General features: G+C 55.8%; 2 protein-coding genes across 8 annotated transcripts in view; both read right to left on the bottom strand.

Moving 5' to 3' along the window:
- Positions 1 to 401: 401 nt before the first annotated feature.
- Positions 402 to 12,578, bottom strand: AKAP8L (A-kinase anchoring protein 8 like). 4 transcript variants are annotated; one of them, XM_083815329.1, is made up of 13 exons: positions 12,159 to 12,578; positions 10,455 to 10,487; positions 9,620 to 9,854; positions 7,168 to 7,672; positions 6,585 to 6,705; positions 6,370 to 6,425; positions 5,980 to 6,016; positions 4,520 to 4,628; positions 3,953 to 4,106; positions 3,413 to 3,518; positions 2,743 to 2,873; positions 1,918 to 2,013; positions 402 to 1,497 (listed from the first exon to the last, which is right to left on the bottom strand). In XM_083815329.1, exons 1-13 carry the CDS (start codon positions 12,289 to 12,291, stop codon positions 985 to 987), a joined length of 2,229 nt encoding a protein of 742 aa, XP_083671455.1. In that variant the 5' UTR covers positions 12,292 to 12,578; the 3' UTR covers positions 402 to 984. The 4 variants fall into 4 exon arrangements, with proteins under 4 accessions (XP_083671455.1, XP_083671454.1, XP_083671457.1 ...); XM_083815328.1 differs by having other exon boundaries at positions 6,585 to 6,708; positions 12,159 to 12,574; XM_083815331.1 differs by having other exon boundaries at positions 3,953 to 4,094; positions 12,159 to 12,574.
- A 957-nt stretch (positions 12,579 to 13,535) lies between these two features.
- WIZ (WIZ zinc finger) overlaps positions 13,536 to 18,347 on the bottom strand; it is a 50,707-nt gene continuing 45,895 nt past the window's right edge. For 3 of the 4 annotated variants that reach the window (XM_083815324.1, XM_083815325.1, XM_083815327.1), the window contains 5 exons: positions 17,543 to 18,079; positions 16,355 to 16,885; positions 15,472 to 15,909; positions 14,985 to 15,177; positions 13,536 to 14,789 (listed from right to left, as the gene is read on the bottom strand). In XM_083815324.1, coding sequence (XP_083671450.1) covers positions 14,633 to 14,789; positions 14,985 to 15,177; positions 15,472 to 15,909; positions 16,355 to 16,885; positions 17,543 to 18,079 — 1,856 coding nt within the window. In that variant the 3' untranslated portion in view covers positions 13,536 to 14,632. The remainder of the gene's footprint in view (positions 14,790 to 14,984; positions 15,178 to 15,471; positions 15,910 to 16,354; positions 16,886 to 17,542; positions 18,080 to 18,347) is intronic. The other variant, XM_083815326.1, reaches the window with a different exon arrangement.

Raw genomic sequence — 18,347 nt, 5'->3', positions numbered from 1 at the left:
CACTCTGGTGCCGTTTAGGTGCTGGTGGAGGTTTGTAAGAGCAGCCGTGGTGTCACAGCCACGGCTCGATGCTAAGCAACTGAATCACAGCGAACACACGCAGCCTGGCATCCAGCAGGAAAGCTCACAGTGCCACGGAAACAAATCTCTTCCTCCCTCATTTCAGGAACAGAATCCCGGTGATGATTGTGACAGCTTCAACTAAGCACGCACTGATACCGTGGCAACCTCAGGAGAGCCAGCTAGCTCCATCCACAGCACAGCAGAGCTGCGGTGCTGAAGGAAGGCTGAGCTGACCCCAAATAACAAGACAGGAGCTGCAGGCTGGCCTTAAGCTTCCACCAATCAGTGCTCTACTCGCCGCTCACCTCCGCTTTCAGAAATTAAGGCAGAGTCAGGGGTAGTCTCAGGGTAGTCCTTTATCTCCACCCACCAAAACATTCACCTCAAAATGAAAGCATTTTTACAAACAACACAACGCTGACACCACTTAGTTTCGCTCTGCATTAAAACACCAGGAGGAATATTACAGTCACATGGAAGTTATGCAGAACCTTACAGCGTACACTGCAGAAATTAAAACCCTGGAACCGGACTTCTGATGTTTCCAGAGAGACAGCCTAAGGGGACAAACCACATCTTTGTTAAATATACAAAAGTTTCAAGGGGAAGAGATTTCATTTGCCAGATTGTGACGTAGCACTGGTTTGTACACATGCTCAAAGGAAATTCTCCTAGTACAAAGCCATCTAAAAAACAGAGACTGCACAAAACCTAGCTACTAAAATGAAGATTTGGTTTAAAAAAAAAAATCTATTTTCCAAAATCACTTTACAGGTAAAGGCTTCCACTGCCTAAGTGAGTTTAGTAGAATGGTAACTCAAAGTGTGCTATGAAATTCACAAATACAGTTATGCTTTTTTAATTTTTTTTAAAAAGATGTCAGGTCTTTTTACACATCAGCTTTCCCATCCAACATTTTATTTACTCAGCATCCTCATCCCCTTGAGCAGCAGCTTCCTCGCTTTCTTTGTCCTCGTCTTCTACCTTCCCACCTTCTGGCTGCTGCTCTTCTTCCTCATGGACAGATTCCTCTGCGGGTTGTGAAGTCTCCTCCGTGTTTTCTGCACCTGGCTCCACCTCTGTTTGTGCTTGGGGCTGTGCCTCAGTTTCTGTTTCTGTCCCTGTTTCTTCTTGCTCCTCCTCAATTTTAACTCCTCCTGCTTCTGGGTTCTCCCCAGGATCCTTGTTTTCGTCGTCTAGATTTTCTTCCTCCTTGTTTTCGTCATCTAGATTTTCTTCCTCCTTGTTTTCGTCGTCTAGATTTTCTTCCTCCTTGTTTTCGTCGTCTAGATTTTCTTCCTCCAGGTTCTCTTCATCATCCTTGTTTTCATCTGCTCCTTCTGCTCTTCCTTCCTCTGCATTTCTACTGGTTCCCCCTTCTCCTTCCTCATGCTCCTCTTTTTCTTCTAGGTCATCTGTGAAAGGATTCTCACCCTGAAAGAGAAGACACACATTTGCCTGCTGACAGTTTCTCTCCAGCTGCTAACGTCACACCTGAGGAGCTCACACTAGGTACACACCAGCTACGTGCAAACCCTCCCAGAATTTATTTTTTTTTTTATTACTAAGTGACTACCAAGTTCTGTGTAAGTGTGCATGCTGAAGACATCACGCTGGAGGCCTCAGGATTTGGAGCAGCACGTGGGGCAGATGACGTTTAGTCACCTGCACAGCAGAGGCTCGACGATCAACAGCAACCAGAGATCCGACATGGTATCAGGATGCCCCAAACTACCCTGAGGTTCAGCTAAAAAGCACCCTCTGTAGTCAAACAGCAGCCACTGCGCAATTCCAACAGCACAACAGCGTTGCTGCCTGCTTAACCCAACACCGAGCTGCTCTGCAAACACCTACCTTCAGGTACCGCTCCAGTTTCTTACTGATTAGTTTGTTGTTCAGAATACTTCTCGCGACTACTAGCGAGGATTTCTTGGACTGCTCCATCATGGCCTGCAAGAGAGTACAAAGGAAGCACGCTAATTAGATTTTAGCCTGAATTAGCTGACAAGTCCAGAAATTACAGCCACAGCTGAAAACAGCCTACAGTGGCACCCACCCAGAGCACGCTCAGGAATTTGGGAAGAGGACAACAATGTTTAAGAATTCTGCAGTATTACGCATGTTCCCAAATTTTGTGCTGGATGTAGCTTTGGAAAGATAAATCACAGGCAGCCAAGTAGGGACCCTTGGAGAGGAACAGGCTGCCCAGGGAAGTGGGGGAGTCCCCGTCCCTAGAGGTATTCAACAGACGTGTGGCCGTGGAACTGAGGGACGCGGCTTAGTGATGGGACTCAGCAGGTCATACTGAAGGTTGGACTTGATTATCTTGAAGTCCTCTTCCACCCCAAGCGATTCTATGATTCTAAGGACGCGTGGCTTGCTTCACCCAGCTCCACAGGTGGGATTATTTCAGCTTTCACTCTCTTGAGTATTGAAGTTTAAAGCCTGTGCGTTCTGATTCTGCTGACACGTGGGGAAACAACGACAGCAGAGTGCACTACAGATAATTAAGAAAAATTCTCCCCAGTTTCAGGAACCAGGTGAAGCAAACCCATCCACATTTCGGCTCTGTTCTTGCAGCTGAAGCCTACAAAACCCCCAATATGGAATTCCCATGGCAGGAAGAAGCCAGGCAGCGCACTGTGGGGGCCAGCCAGAGGCGCCAGGCTGCACGCTCACCCTACGGTTGTGGTTGTGGTCAAGAGACTTCAGGTGTTTCTGGATGATGCCGTACTGCATCGGGATGAAGAGGTCACATGCAGCACAGTGAGCAGCCTCTACCTTTTTAATAAAATGCTCCATTCCAACATCTGGAAAGGAAGGTAAGAACTGTATTAAGCCGGAATCCATTCAGGGGATTGCACTGGGTTCCAGATTTCCCTGCAGCCTGCATTACAAACTCAAACTCATTTTCAACACCCCCCACCAGCATCTAAAGAGTCTTCCCAGGGAGTGGGACAGGAGCCAAGTGGAAAGCACATCACAGAGGCAGGTTAGCAGAATGCTGGTGGCTCACACGGAAGCGTGGCCGCACACCGCAACAATGAGCGGTGCGAGCTGCAGCTGCATCAGCACTGCGGGTATGAAAAAAAAAGTCTCTTCAGCCTGCTAATCATCTAGCCAGCTTTGTCAGAGCTGGGTAATAACCTGAAGGGGCTGAGGGTGCACTTGAACACACAAGGTTTTACTTTTCAGCAACACCAGCAGGCTTCTGCATACTCACAACCTTCCATTTTTTTTTTTTTTTTTTTTTTGCCTTTAAGCTATTTATAGAGGTGTTTTTTTTTGACTAGGCAGCCAATACACGTGACAAAGGAACTCTCTCCCATGCACCTGGGTAGGAACTCACCTTGCGTAAGATCTTGGTCCCTATAAATCTGCTGAATAACTGCATTAATGTCTTCAATTGCTTTACGGCGCTCTTCAGTTTTCCTAGTTTTATTAGCAACATATTCCTGTAAGGCAGAATACTTGCGTTAAGTCCTTTCTTTCCCTCCCCTCTCAGATGCATCTCTCTAGCCTGTTCATCCTCTAAGTCCTGCAAAAACCAACTGCACGTTGTCCCACACATAGCGCTGTGTTTGAGCACTTCCATCACCCGCTCTTGCCATAAAACCCATGGTAATCAGGGATTTTCTCTATTTTCTGCCACTGCAGCCAGTAAGACCAGAGTTAAGTGACCTGTTCAAAGCAAGAGGGCAGTCAAGGCACAGCTGGAATAGCAGCTCTGGTATTTTAGCCCAACTTTACTCCACCTCTTCTGGCAGCTTCACACCCTGCTCAATTCAAAGTGGCATTTCAGCAGCTTTTCAGCCTCTCCAAAATAATAACAGCAAGAAAAAAGAAAAACCCTCTTAAGTCTGGGGGACTAACGTAACCGGAGGCTCACCTGGAGAAATTCAGCTGTTTGTTGAGGCAGTTTGGTTCCGACAAACTTGAAGTGTTCCTTGTGGAATTTACTCTCGAGATGACTGTTCATCTCATCGTCGTAGAAGGTCCGGTATTTGCATAAGGAACAAACAAACTGGATCCTGTTGAGACAGCTGGATGTGAACGGAAGGGATGTTCAATCCATTCCAGCTCTCTGCTCTATAAAAACCTGCTCACTGGATCTACTGCCTTGGTCTACAGTTAATGGGGAGCAGACAAAGCCCTACTCATACAAGACTTCAATCCTTTAAGCGTTTGTGGGACGTGCCCCAGAGACTTTCCCTTTTCTGTATCAGCGTGGAAGGATGCAACCAAAATTTCAAGGTTCATCTCAACCATAACACACAAAATGTCACAGTCAAGGTGACTGGTAGGAGAGCAAAGCAGCTTCTATGAGGAAAAGGCAAAGCACTGCGAAAAGGAGGAAAAAAAGGAAGGACCCAGGCTGCGACTACTACTGTCCTCGCAGAGGAGGAAGCAACATCACTTAAAGAAAAAAAAAAAGGTAATAAAAGGGAGACATTACCTTTCCACCATGCGATCCCGATGCCTCTTCTTTTGCCTCTCTTGAGTTTTCTTGCCCGCCTGCAATTTGCGTTTGATTTGACTGATCTCTTCTTGAATTGTTAAAGCACCTAAGTGTTTAAAGCAGGGTGTATTTCAGGGCACTACTTGAGGACACCACCTGATTAAAGAGAATTTCCCTGGACAAGTTTAGTAGTTGGCCCGACCGACACGCACAGCCTAGAGACACCTCTGAGTCAAGAAGCTGCTCCCTTGCAGTGCCTCCCTCTGGCCAATTACGAACGCACTCGATTTACACCACGGTGCCATCCATCTGGTGTGTTTGGGGAACGTGGCACGGGTGAAAGAAACACCCAAAGTTGTTTCCTCGCCCTTTATTTTAATTCGCATTTACTCTTTCTGGTTTTACCAGGTTTTAAATTAATCGATTATGGGTTTGATTTTTAAGTGCCACCCACTCTGAGTTGTTCGGCCTCATAATGAACACTGGCAATGCAACAGGAAAACAAAAATGGGTAAGGAGAACCAATTTACAGCACCATTATTTTCGAGATGGAGAAGCAGCTTCTCTGTCTGCCCGCCCCGGCGTACCCGCAGGCACGTCCCAGCAGCAGGGCAGTCCCGAATTTAGCTCCCCATCAGTAGAGTGGGCAGCAAGGACCCAGCACACATCTTGCAAGCAGCTCTCCTTCCAGCCCTCCTGCTCCTCTGGCTAGCTCAGCACTTCCACCACTACCCCATGAAGCGGGACATGCCTGCAAAGCTCCATCCTCCTTCACAAGCCCAATGACTTCCCCAAATCTACGGCACGGCAAGAAATTGAAACCCGTTCCCTACGCCCCAAGCTAGCAGCTTCCCCAAAGGGCCAACCTACCTTGAGCAAGGGCTCCAGCTCCTCCCTAGCAGGGCTTTTACAGCATTTCCTTATCCCTGAGCAGACACAAAGGATGGGGATTCGTCTGACCGAATGCAGGCGTTAGAGCAGAGCTAGTCCCCTGTCCCTGCAGGGATCAGGCAGGTCTCATCCTGAAGAGCAGGTGAACCGTGCCCCATCTCTCTCCACCGGCCCTGGTGATGCATTCCCACTGAAGCCTCACCCGTGCCGAGCCCTGCCAGCTCTCCCTGGTCGTATCCCACCAGTAGCACTTAGCCCACCATCCCCAGGAGACTTTGGGGCATTTGCAGAAGCCAAAAGCACCCTTTGGGATGAAGCTGCGGAGGTCCAGCTCGGGTCACCGAGACACAGCGAGCCAGAAGGGACAGCGGGGCCACAGGGCAAGTGGAACGAGCCTCTAAGAACAGAAGGAGCCTGAATAAACTTGTGAGGTTTAGCTGTAAATCCCCTCTGGCCACATCAGAGCCCTCAGCTGGAGGTGGGTTATGCTCTGCGCGCAGCCTCAGAGCACGCACAAGCCCTTTGCACTCTGTTCTGTGAGCTGCCACGTGTGCACACCAACTCACCTTTCTCAGAGTCTCTTCCTTCATCGTCTTCCCCCTCCTAAAATGCAACATCGGGATGTTAAGGCCATCCAAATTCATGCATTAGCCTATAGAGAGTGAATGTCTGTATGCTCCCTCAAAATTTTCCTCTCAAACCCTCCCCAGGCGCCCCATGCGTGGCAGAGGCGCAGCACCTCCAGCAGACCTGACCCTTAGCAGCCAGCACAGCCAAGGGATCCCAGAGCACATCGCAGGCAGATTTTGTTTTTTGCTGCCATCCATTTCCCCACTGACCACGTTACTCGGTTTGGGAATAACGTGAGAGCCCAGCAACCCACCCTCATTAGCTGCAGCACCACTCCAACTGCAGCTTTTATCACGAGCAAGTACAAGTTTTCAAGAGTTACTTACACCTCTGGAACCCTCTTTCTCCTCTTTCTCTCCTGATTCTCCTTCGGTTCCCTCCTCTGAAAGGAGCAGCGCAGTCAGTGTAGGCAGTAACCCAGCTAAGATCCCCCGTAACAGATTTACCACCGCACAAAAGGCGCAGCGAAGCGAGCCGAGTGTCAGACACCGAGAGTGGCAGCTTTGTGCCACTACTGACACAGCTGTGAAGCTGCTCTTACCGTTGTCAGAGTCCGAGTTATCGGAGCCATCCGTCTTTGCCGCCTTGCTGTCGGGTTCGTCGGAGCTGTTGGTTTGCTTTCGCTTCTTCGCGGTGAGGTCTTTCTTCATTTTCTTCTTTTGCTGCTGCGAAAGAAGAGAAAGGTTAATCCCCGCGGTAAAGACAAGTGCCCTCCTCATCCAGCAATGTTTTGTTTTACTGGTTTATAGCTGAGTTTTAATCATTTACTCATTTATAAGCATCCTGCACACACAGGTACGTTTCCAACGGGCAGAGCTGATCAGACAGGACAAAATCCACCACCAGCACCTCTATAATATACGAGATTAAACCCCAAATAACCGCGACGTTCTCCTACCTTTAGGAAACAAAGTTTTTAGATTAAAGCATCGCACACATGAATACTGCTCTGTGGCTCAGCCTTGGTCTACTTCGGAGAAAAAAAGCTACGAAGCCAAGCCAGTAACATGCAGAACTGCACATTACCACTTCCCAGAGCACATTCTGGAGCCATCTGTAGGGCCTGTTGGGAAACGTTTAGCTCAAGACTAAGCAGGCAGGAGGATACTGCAGCAAGTACTTACTTTGAAGTCCGAGTCCCACATTTTCCAGTTCCTCCTCATGCGTTGTTTCATCATGCCTCCTCCAAAGCGCATGTTCCCCGAGAAGCCTCGCATGCCCTGGAACATGCCAAGTTCGGGGATGATGTTATGGGAGAAGAGGGACGGGAGCCGGGAGGAACCGTGGGGGCCGAGGCCCCGTGCCCCCATCCCCTGCGGCGGCTCATTCCACTGTCCACCCATGCGCCCGGAGTAGGATGAGGCCATGGGTCTGTTATTGCGCCCGTCGCGCGCCCAGTTCTGACCCCGTTGGCCAAAGTTGTCCCGCGCCCTGTTCTGGTACTGGTCCCTGCGGTTCCCGTAGAAGCCGTCGTAGTGCCCTTCGTAATGCCCGTCGTAGGGGCCATCGTAGGGCCCGTCGTAGGCGTTGTCATTGTCGTGCTCGGCCTCGTTGTAGTCATAGCCAGATCTGTAGAGGTCACGGTCGTTCATGGAAGACCGCGAGTCGTAGGACTCGTACGAGTCATACCTGTGGGCGAGGAAACACCCATGCGGTACGTTAGAGCCCACCAAGAAACAACGGTGGAGGCTAAGCAAACAAAACCCTTCAGAATAGATTTTTCTTGGGTTTTTTTAATCATCAGATGCGCCGCGGAACATGGCAGTTTTTCTCTCCCTGTCTGGGACAGGGGCTGGGGCACGGCACAGACCAGCCAGGGGCGGTTGGCGGCTGTAACACTTCTGTTACACCTCTACACACGCCGGAGGAACCAGAGACCTTTAGACATGGAAAAACCAAAACACACCTGATGCCAGGGAGCCCCTCGGGCCACCCTTTTGGGAGTGTCCAAGCTGGTTTAGAAGCACCCCAAATGCCAAGTTGGCCAAAGGTTGTCCCCAGCTGAGGCTGGGGATTGCCAGCCCTGCACGGACACAGCCCCGCTTCCAGAGTGTTGGGAGCACTGGAGCAAAACCAGGAGCTACTCAGCAGCATGGCAAGATCCCCTTCAGCCCCTGTGCTGCCCAGAAATCCTCCCAGGAACAGTGGGATCAGCTGCGCAAGAAGGACTTTGGTATCGTTAAAGGCTTATTACAAACTCTGTCCTTCCCTGCTGCCCCCGTAACAGCCTCCTGTCCACACAGGGGCTGTTTTCCTGAATGGGAAGCTGACACGTGCCACGACTCACGTAAAACTAGTTTTAATTGATTTTTTCCCCACCAGGAAAGGAGCTCGTAGAGGATTTTTAGCCTTACGTTGTTCAGCAGTCAAACTGCAAGCGGCGGTGGCGCACCCTTCGTGCTGGAATTAGAGACGGGCGTGCCTGCATCGACCAGAGAGGAGAAAACCCAAACCCAGCACCGTGTCAGGCTTCAGACACCAAGCTACGAGCCCTCGTGAGCACGGAAATAAGGAAGAGATCGGGGGGAGGACCATCATCCCTGCTCCGAAGGAACTCCAAAGTGGCCCCATTCAATACGAGATAAGACGTTGGGGCTCCAAAACATCCTGTCACCGAGGGCAAGCTACCACTGTCCAGCGACAAGGCAGCCCAAGCAGCTCCTTTCCTACTCTATCACAGAACAGAGTCAACACTCCAAATTATCTACTTTGCTCTTATCGTGCTTCTCATTCCTTCACGTGCCAGAAGTGGGAAATTTTCACCTTTTCATAAAAGCAAGGCTGGTAGTCCACCACCCTCCGTCACACAGGTGCCAAATGGGTAGAAACACAGGCAGCAGCGTGTCGGCCACACGCTCTACAGGATCAAAGCTCACAAGCCCCAAACGATGTTTGGAGAGACAAGGATCCCAAGAATAATTTGGCAATCCCGCTCAAAAACTGCTTCGTGTAGTTAAAACGAGTGACTGACCAAAACAGATCGATTTGATGTAGCATTACTGATGTGGTTTGTTAGAAACTTTGTTTCTCCAAGCGTAGGAATGCAGAAGAAAACTGTCACATTATATTTTGTTAACATTTACTTCCGAGTTTTACTTTGTTCCGTGTATTACTGTACCTTAAAAAACCTGTACTATGTAGCTGCTCTACAGAAATACTCAAGCCCGGCTCAATGCTCAGAGCAAGTTAATACCTGGGAAGTCTTTGGGGCAGGCATCCTGCTTGTTAGCACTGAAACACTGACAGAAGTCAGCAAGGAGTTAACCAGAGCCAAATATCTGAAATACTGGCTACAAAGACATCACTGAAGTAGCAAAAAATCTGTACATCAAAGCCAGTAAATTAAACTCAGACCAAAAGGCACAAAACAGTGCCTCTTTTTCCCTTCATATTGCTCTAGAAGTTCTTAAGCAAGAACATGAAGGAGAACAAGAAGAATTCTTTTTAGTCTTGTTGAAGAACATGAAATTTCCCCCACTAGTGGAAAACACTCGACTTTTAAGTACCAAAGACGGATTTTTTGGCAAGACATCGATGCCGACCGGGCGCGAGACCTTTCACCAGCGCTGCACTCACCTGTCTCCCCCCAAGCCGTAGTGTCCTCCTTGCATCGTGTCCGTGTCCAGGTGCGACACCATGTCCAGGCGCTGGTTCATCTTTGCTATGACGGCGTCGGCACCGCCGGAGGCATCGGGGTTCATGTCGACGTCCGAATTGCCCATTTCCCAGGAGTTCGAGGTGGCCATGCCGTAGCCGTAGTTGCCCGAGTTATCCTGCCCGTACCCATAGCCATAACCGTACCCCTCATACCCTGGAACAAAAAATGAGCTGCTTTTATTTCTGGTTATTAACGCTTTAATTTCAATTCAGATGCAAAACCACCCCTGAAATCACCACAGGGAATTTAAACAAACGAACAAAAACTGATACAAGCCTGATAAAGCTTTATATTTGGCCTTTTCTTCCCCGTCCCTTTTACGTGCTGGCATGCGTGTAAAGGTGTGCACGTAGCTTGGAATTCTGCAGAGCTCCTCCTGCTGTCGCCCCAGCACTGAATTTATATCACAACCTGCGCTAACCTGGCTCAAACTATTCCAAGTGACAAAAGGCTGTTTTAGGGGGCCGAAAATAAAACTAGTATCTTGACTAGAACAGGTTTTCCTGCACATGCAGCATCAGGAACAGCAGCAAAGAAGTTGTTCTGTTTGTTCTGTTGAGTTCAACAAGAACTTTAAAATAAAAGAAAGTAGCTGCAAAAAAAACAGGAAGACACAACGCTACACGGGCTCTATGCTACAGCAGGGCTCTTGTTCATCACTGACCTCAGCGTGTCTCCCACAGGATCGGCAAACACATCTGAAGCTAAGAAACCAATCTGTCAGAAAACTACCCAAGTTTTTACCGCACTTACCTCTGTTTGTCCCAGAGTTCCAGTCTCCATAACCTAGAAAAGAAGAAAAAAGCTGTTAGAGGCTTATTTATTGCGGTTTGATTGCAGCCAAAGATATTCTTGTTACCTTGCAGCGAAAAAGAGCGGCACCCTGAAAAGCCAAGTATGAAACGAGCCCGACCAAAACATCACCCTGGCAATGACAAGCAGGACACGGCCCCCAGAAAGCAACATCTTCGCTCAGATTTTGCAAAATCTGAAGCTCAAGCTGGGTTCCTGGCATTGAGGGGAGTAAACACTGATTTTTGAACTATTTCTGAACCTAGCGAGACCCCAGTGGGAAGAGCAAAACCTTTTTGCTGGAGACGGAGGGACCCGCTGCAGGCTGGACATGCCCGAATCCCATCCTGAGGCTGCCACGTGCCCCGTGCTCCTCGCTATCACACCAAACCTCCCAGGCCGCGCGTTTGCCATCGCTTCCAAAGCACTTTTAGCCCCCGCGGCTTCCTGCGGCGGCTTCGGAAGGGGCTGGGACACCCCCGGGTGCGTGCTTCCAGCTGCATCAGCCCCACAGCCGAGCGTTTTGTAGGTGAAGCACCGGGTCTGGCATCCCTCATGGCACCACGCCGCTCTGACAGGAGCCTAAAAAGCAGCACTGGGACTCGCCGAGGAAGTTTTAATCCCATCACAGACCAACCTGGAGCCTCCTGGGCCTGACATTCAGGTGCCCTTTCAGGGCAAAACGCTTCTCGACGCCCTCTCACGCTTTGCCTTTGGGGGAAAGCAGCTGAAAGGTGCAGAATTCGGGAGAGGAAGACCCCCGAGGAGCCACAAGCAACCCGGGCACCCGATGGAAACCGTTAGCCAGCGATAATTACAAAACCAATTAGTCTCATTAGCGGCCGGCGGCTTCCGTTCACCTAAACCGAGCCGTCGGCTTTGGGGAAGGCGCCGCTGCCTTGCGGGTACTTGGGGGGGGTCCCTACCAAACAGAAACTCCTTATTCCAAAAGATAAAAGAAATTGGGTATTTTTATGTCCCTACGGCGTGAGGTGAAGCCGTTCCCACAGCGGGGATGTGCCCAGGCGTCCCCTGTGCCGCTGGAGAACCGAGAGGAGGCTTCGACAGAGGAGTAAAAGACATGAAAGGAGCAGGAACCGAGGGAAGGAGCAGAGCGGACTCGCGGGAAGCCAGACGACAAACTCCCCTCCGTGCAAAAACAGGGGGAAAGCTGGGGAATTTGGGCAAAAATCGGGGAGTTTGGGCAAAAACCTCCTGAATTCGAGCAATAAAAGGGGAAAACCTCAGGAATTTGGCCAAAAGCAAGGGGAAACCTGGGGAATTAGGGAAAAAGACTCGTGAACTTGGGCAAAATCCGGGGGAAAACCTCGGGAATTTGGGCAAAAACCTCCTGAATTTGGGCAAAATCGGGGGGAACCTCGGGAATTTGAGCGGAATCGGGGGAAAACCTCGGGAATTTGGGCGAAAACCTCCTCAATTTGGGCAAAAACCGGGGAAACTCTCCTGGATTCGGGCAAAACCACCCCGTTTTCCATCACCGAGGGCGGCGCCGGGCGGGTTCCGGGGACCGTTCCCCTCCGCCCGTCGGGCCCCGGAGCTCCGGGGGCTCGGGAAGGCACCGCCGCCGCCTCGGGGTCCCCCCGGGAGCCGCCGCCCGGTCCCCGCGGGGCCGCCCCCGCCGCCATCTTGCGCCGCCGCCCTCACCTGAGTAGCTCATGATGGCGGCACCGCCACCCGCCACCGCCTCCTGCGCCAGACGGTAACGGCGGCAGCGCCCCGCCTCCCCGCCTCCTATTGGCCTGCGGGGCTCCACCGCCCGCCTCCGCGCCGCCGTCATTGGCCTGGCCTCCCCGCGACTCGCGGCTTCTATTGGCTGCGTCGGGACGTCGCTCACCGCTCCCTGGCGTTCCACAGGGCGGCCCCCTCGGCGATTGGTGGGTGCGGGTGTCAATCGCCGCGCCTCCGGCGGTTTCGCAATGGCCCCGGGGAAGGAGAGCGCTGATTGGTCGGTGCCACCGTCACCTGGCGGGAAGGCGTTACCGCTTTGGTTCTGGGCTCTGATTGGCCAGCTGAGGGGAGGGCCGAGCCTTGCCTAGGCCAATGGCGTGGCGGCCCCGCCTCGAGCCTCCGGCGCCGCCAGAACGGCTCCAGTGCGGCGCTTGGCCCCGCCCCTCCCCTGCCGCCATTGGCTGCGGCCGCCGGCGGGCCCCGCCCCCGATGGGCGCGCGCGCGCGCCCAACCCGCGTGGGGGCCGCGTGCCGGCAGGGGGCACGTGACAGCGCCGCGTGGGTGGGGACACGCGTGGGGGCACGGGGGCGGCCCGCGTGGCGGTGTCAAGCCGGGGTTACCCAGAGCGCCCCCCCCCCCACGCGTCTCCCGTGGGTGGCCCCGAGCCGGCGTCACCCGCGGGGGACGGGGCAGGGGGGAGCCGTGGGGCTCGGCCACGGGTCAGCGTCCCCCTGCCACCGGGACGCGTCCCAACCCCGCTGCCCCCTGCCACCGGGACAGGTCCCAACACCGGTGGCCCCGTGCCCCAGGGGTGCATCCTGACTGCGGCGCCCCGCTGCCACTAGGGCACATCCCGGTATCGGTGTCCCCACGCCACCGGAACGCATCCCGAGCCCGGTGTCCCCGCATCACTGGGACACGTTCTGACTCTGGTGTCCCCACACCCTCAGACACAGCCCGATCCCCCCGTCCCCACACCACTGGGCCGTGTCCCAACCCCGGTGTCCCCACGCCCTCGGACACGGCCACACCGTGAGCCCTTAACGATGTCACAGCTCCCGTGTTTAAAGGGCATGGCCTCACCTGGACCTCGGCCTCCCCTTTTCCCAGGACACAGCCCGCCCCTTGAGGACACATCCCAACCCTGTTGTCCCCACCCATGGGTGACAACCCATGGCCACCCAACCCCTGTAGGGCCACGTTTCCATCACCGCCCCCCTTCCAGGGCCGGTTTCGACCACCCCCGTGGCCCTAAAACATCTTGTTTCCCCCAAAAGAGCCTCTGCGGGGACCCCACAATGGCTGGAGCCAGGGGTCACCACCCACGCACCACACTCCAGCCTCCTGGGGGTCGTTTCCAGAAGAGTTTAATCTAATGTACATATTCCCGGGTACATTAATAACCAGAATATGCCCGATGAAAAAAGTTAAAAGGTCAATTTCCCTCTGAGCCGTGCTGGGCTCGGGACTTGGAAATAAAAATGAATGCTCCTTATTTTTTCCTCTACACAAAACTAGAGTTAAAAAAGTCGAAGGTCTATGCAGCTAGACAAGGAAAAAAAAAAAAAACAAAAAACAAAAAGCAACAGTGAACGGGGCTGGGGAGGGGAGACGGCAGTGCCGAGCCCGTGTGCGGCTCCACTGCAGCCGCTCGGGGATGGGAGCGGGATTGGAGAAATGGCCCCGTCCCCGTGGCCGCCGCCACCTCTCCCCGGCCCCCACTGGGGGCTGGTGCCCACCGCTGCCCCTCCGACTGCCGCCGCCCAGCGTCACCGGTGCCGGGAGCCCGCGGTCCCGCGTGAAATGGGGGTGGGTGGGTGCGGGGGGGGGGGGACCAGAGGGCAGCAGGACGAGGCGGGAGCGGGAAATCCGTGACTTGCTGTTTAACGTGGCGGAAGGCGGGCAGCGTTTTGCCTCGGGGGAAGGGGAGCTGGGCAACATGCAACCCCGGAACAACGGACTCCGACACCTACGTGAGCTAAATTCGTCGTCTACGCAAATCGAATATACAGTAACTCGAGGGCCATATACAAATCCACAGCGCTTGCCAGGCCGAGCTGCTCCCCTCCCTTCTGGCGCGGCGTCTCGCTCCCCCGGCCCCGAACCGGCAGAAGCGGCCGCAGCTCCCGCGTCTTTGGGCTAAACCGGCCCCGCGGCCGGGAGTGAGGGTGCGCACCCGCCGCTGGCGTCCCCCAGCCCCATCCCAAGCCAGGGAACCGGCCTCGAGTGCCACCCCCCCGGCGGGACCCCGGGGCAGAGTATGAACTCCGCTGCCGGCGGAGGGGCGTCTTGTTCCATGTAGTGCTTGTGGCCGGGGCCCCCAAAGCCTGGCCGGAAAACCGTGCGCCGGGTTTGGGGGGCTGAGGTTTGCTCCGTGGGGGGACGTGCAGGCACGGGAGGGGCTGAGGGTGCCCCGGGGCGGCTCCGTCACCGAGCCTCGGCTGGCTCCGTTACTGAGCCTCAGCCACGGCGGGGGGCTCGGGGGCCGGGGCTTCGCCCCGCAACGGGTCTGCTTTGGAGAAATTCATTTCCAGGATGTGTCGCTGGAGGTGCCGCACCCACTCCTCCTGGATGGAGAGGGGCCCCTGGAACTCCACCTCGCAGAACCTGTGGGGACAGCGACGTCAGCCAGGCTCTGCTCGGGGTTTGGCCGAGGCTCCTCCATCGGCCCCGTGGGGGCGGCCACCAGCAGAGACCTCTGGAAAGCGGGGTCCACCTGGGGCACGGGGCGAGGAAGGGCAACCGCAAGGACTCGGCACACTGCCCTCTCTGGAAGGAAACGCCCCCCCGGAGCCGACCTACCTGCACTTGAGGGTGTAGATGTTACCCACAAACTTCACCAGGGAGGTCTGCGGCGGGCGGGGGACCAGGGAGGGCACCGGCCTCATCCTCGGCGGCGGCTGGCGCGTCTCCTCCATCTTCTGCTGGAAGTCGGCCCCTTCCTCCTCCCGGTGCAGGGGGTTATCCAGGGGCCTCGCTTGCCTCCGCTCAAACTCTGCGGGGGGAGAACGAGGAACAAAAACATGTCACGGCAGAGGGGGCACAGTGCAACGGTGCGGCACGGCCTCTCTGCTTGCAGCCACGGGGCTCCCAGGATAGGGAACAGCCTCCACGTGTCTCTTGCCAAAGGGAACCGGGTCCCTGAAGAGTGGAGCGGGGGGGATCTCGGGTAGAGAGTTCCCCCCACGCCCCAGGGATGGGCAGAGGGGATGGGGCAGGGGGTTCTCGGCGCTCTGCCAGCTCCCTCTGGTGCTGGAGCCCCCCCTCTGCTGGCTGGCTCCCAACTCACTGTGGATATTCGGGCGCTGATGCTCCTCCATCTTCACCAGCGAGAGGGGAGAGGTGACCATGGGTCGCTCACCGCCGCTTCCCCCGTCCAGGATCTTCCCGGGCTCGCCGTGCGCCAGGTCTGCGGCCAACCCCTTGCTCAGCAGGGCCACGCCGCCGGGCTGCAGGCTCAGGGGCATCCTCCGGGTGCCATCGTGGTCCCGGGCGTGCGAGGAGTTGCGGAACTTCTTGGTGAAGGGCCGGCCGCCCTGGATGTAGCTGCGGTAGGCGCCAGCTTTTTGGGGCCGGTGCCGGATCCACTCGCTGAGCGTCTCGATGGGCGAGCCGTTGACGCACCACTCGGTGACGCCGAACTGCCGGAGGTGCGCTCGCGCGTGGCTGGCCAGCGCCTTGCGGTTCTCGAAGTAGAGGCCGCAGAGCTCGCAGCAGGCTTCGCTGGCTGGGGGCGCGGGGCAGGGGGTGAGCGGGGGACTTGGGGACGGATCCCCGCCCCCATCCCAGCTGTCTCCCTGCCACCACCCATTTGCGGCCGCAGGAGGGAAATCCCCCCCTCTGGTTTTTGTCACAGGTGAGCTCCAGGAGGGTCCTGCTGGGGGTCTGGTGGAGGCACCAGCCAGGGGAGGCTCCAACGAGACAGGCTAACCGAGACTGGGGTCAGCAACCGGTCCCCAAATCTCCGCTCGCCTCTCCCTGATGTGTTCTAGGTCCCCCGCTGGAGACACCTGGAGCAAGAAGCTCGCTCCTGACATCCCAGCACAATGCCACGCAGACAGGCAGACCGTGCCCCGCTGCGTGACAAACGTCCAGCTCCCCCCGCAGCCCCTGGGGACCCCCAAACCCCGCCACGGGCCCTGCCACGCACCTCCCCGTGCATCCTCACTTACACGTGTGCGCGGGTTTGTCGTGCACGGACTTGGTTTTGAAGGGCAGCTCGGTCTGGATGTACGCCTTGTGCTTCACCTCGGCATGGGGACCCAGCCGGTCGTCCTGCAGCGGCCGTTTGGCAGACAGCGGCGTCAGGAAGCTGCCCTGGGGTTTGCTGGTGAGCGACGACAGCGAGAGCTCCCGGTTGATGCTGGAACCGCCGGGGCTGGGTTTCCCCGTCCGCCCTCCCAGCGGAGGCAGGGCCATGCCCTGCAGCATTTTGCTGGGGGACTTGGGGTCTGTCCCCTCCTCCCCGAGAGATTTGGGGGGCTCGATGCTGGAGGTGTGAGGCTCCTTCTTGATGACGCAAGGTTTGGATTTCTTCTTGAGGATCTCCCGCAGCGTGTCGATGGGCGAGCCGTTGACCGACCACTCCGTCACCCCCATCTGCCGGAGGTGGGAGCGAGCGTGGCTCGACAGCCCCTTGCGGTTCTCGAAGTACTCGCCGCAGAACTCACAGCGGATGTCCCGCACCGGGTCAGCTCGGGAGGCTGCGGGGAGAGAGGGGCGGCGTCAGGGGGAGCAGGGTTGTGCCTACCCCTCCGATCCTTCCCCCACAACCCACAGAAGAAGCTGGGAACCCAGGAGCAGATCCCGCAGCAGGACCCCAAAGCACCCAGTGATGGCTAAGGAGAACACACAGCCCCTTCTCGGAGCGAGACGTATCACAGAACCATAAAATGGTTTGGGTTGGAATAGACTTCAAAGCCCGTCCCAGTTCCAGCCCCCTGCCATGGGCAGGGACCCCTCCCCACCAGCCCGGGCTGCCCAAACCCCATCCAGCCTGATCCCGGGCACTTCCAGGGATGGGGCACCCACATCTTCCCTGGACAACTTGCTCCAGTGCCTCACCATCCTCATGGTGAAGAATTTCTTCCCTTTATCTAATCCAAATCCATCCTCTTTTAGTTTAAAGCCGTCACCCTTTGTCCCTGTCACTACACCCCCTGTCAGAGCCCCTCCCCAGCATTCCTGTAGCCCCCTTTAGGTACCGGAAGACCACTACGAGGTCTCCCCAGAGCCTTCTCGTCGTGCTGAACAACCCCAACTCCTTCAGCCTTGCATTTCGGATCCCACATCCCCAGCACAGAGGGAGCGTGGTCCCACCCGACCCCTGGACGGGGGGAAGGCAAGAGCCACGCACTTACAGAGGTTCAGGGGAGACATCTCCTCCCGCGGGGACCAGGCTCGGTCGGAGGGGTGGGGGTCTCCGTGGAGGCCTCCTGACATCATCTCGCGCTTGATTTCCACCCTCAGCTGGTCTTGTTTGAGCTTCTTCTGCAAGGAGGGAGGAGAGAGGCCTGGAAACATCTTCCGGGCAGTAGGAGGTGGGGACGAGGTAGGAGACTGCCCCAGGGGACTGCCTGGTTGCTGGACCTTCTTGGCGAGGGTGGGGATGTGAAGCTCTCCAGGACCCCGAGGCTCCAGGGGTCCCATGCTGCCCAGGAAGGTCTTGGCCATGGCTTTCTGCCCGGGGCCGGCGGGGTTGGAGGCGCCGCTCCGCGGCTGGGTTCGGCGCTTGAGGATCTCCCGCAGCGTGTCGATGGGCGAGCCGTTGACGTACCACTCCGTCACCCCCATCTGCCGGAGGTGGGAGCGAGCGTGGCTCGACAGCCCCTTGCGGTTCTCGAAGTACTCGCCGCAGAACTCGCAGCGGATGTCCCGCACCGGCTCCGACCCAGAGGCTGCGGGGAGAGGAAAGGGAGAATCGTGACTGTCGGGCCGGGCGGCCGGGCAGGAGGACGCAGCCCGGCGGTGCCAAGAACGTCCCCATCAGGGCAGCCCAAAGCCAAAGCCATGCGCCCAACGAAGCCAGTCCTTCACTGGACGTGGAAGCGAGCAGGACCAAAACCTCCGCGTTGACGCGTGGAAAGCCCAGCGCTGTGTCTCCGCAGCCCCCTCCCCAAATCTCCTGCCTCCACGAGGCCCCAGATCTCAGCACGTTTCTGACGA

Source organism: Anser anser (genome assembly GCF_964211835.1).
Source record: "Anser anser genome assembly, chromosome: 38".
In the NCBI taxonomy this organism is placed as follows: domain Eukaryota; kingdom Metazoa; phylum Chordata; class Aves; order Anseriformes; family Anatidae; genus Anser; species Anser anser.
This window is presented reverse-complemented; position numbering and strand designations above follow the sequence as displayed.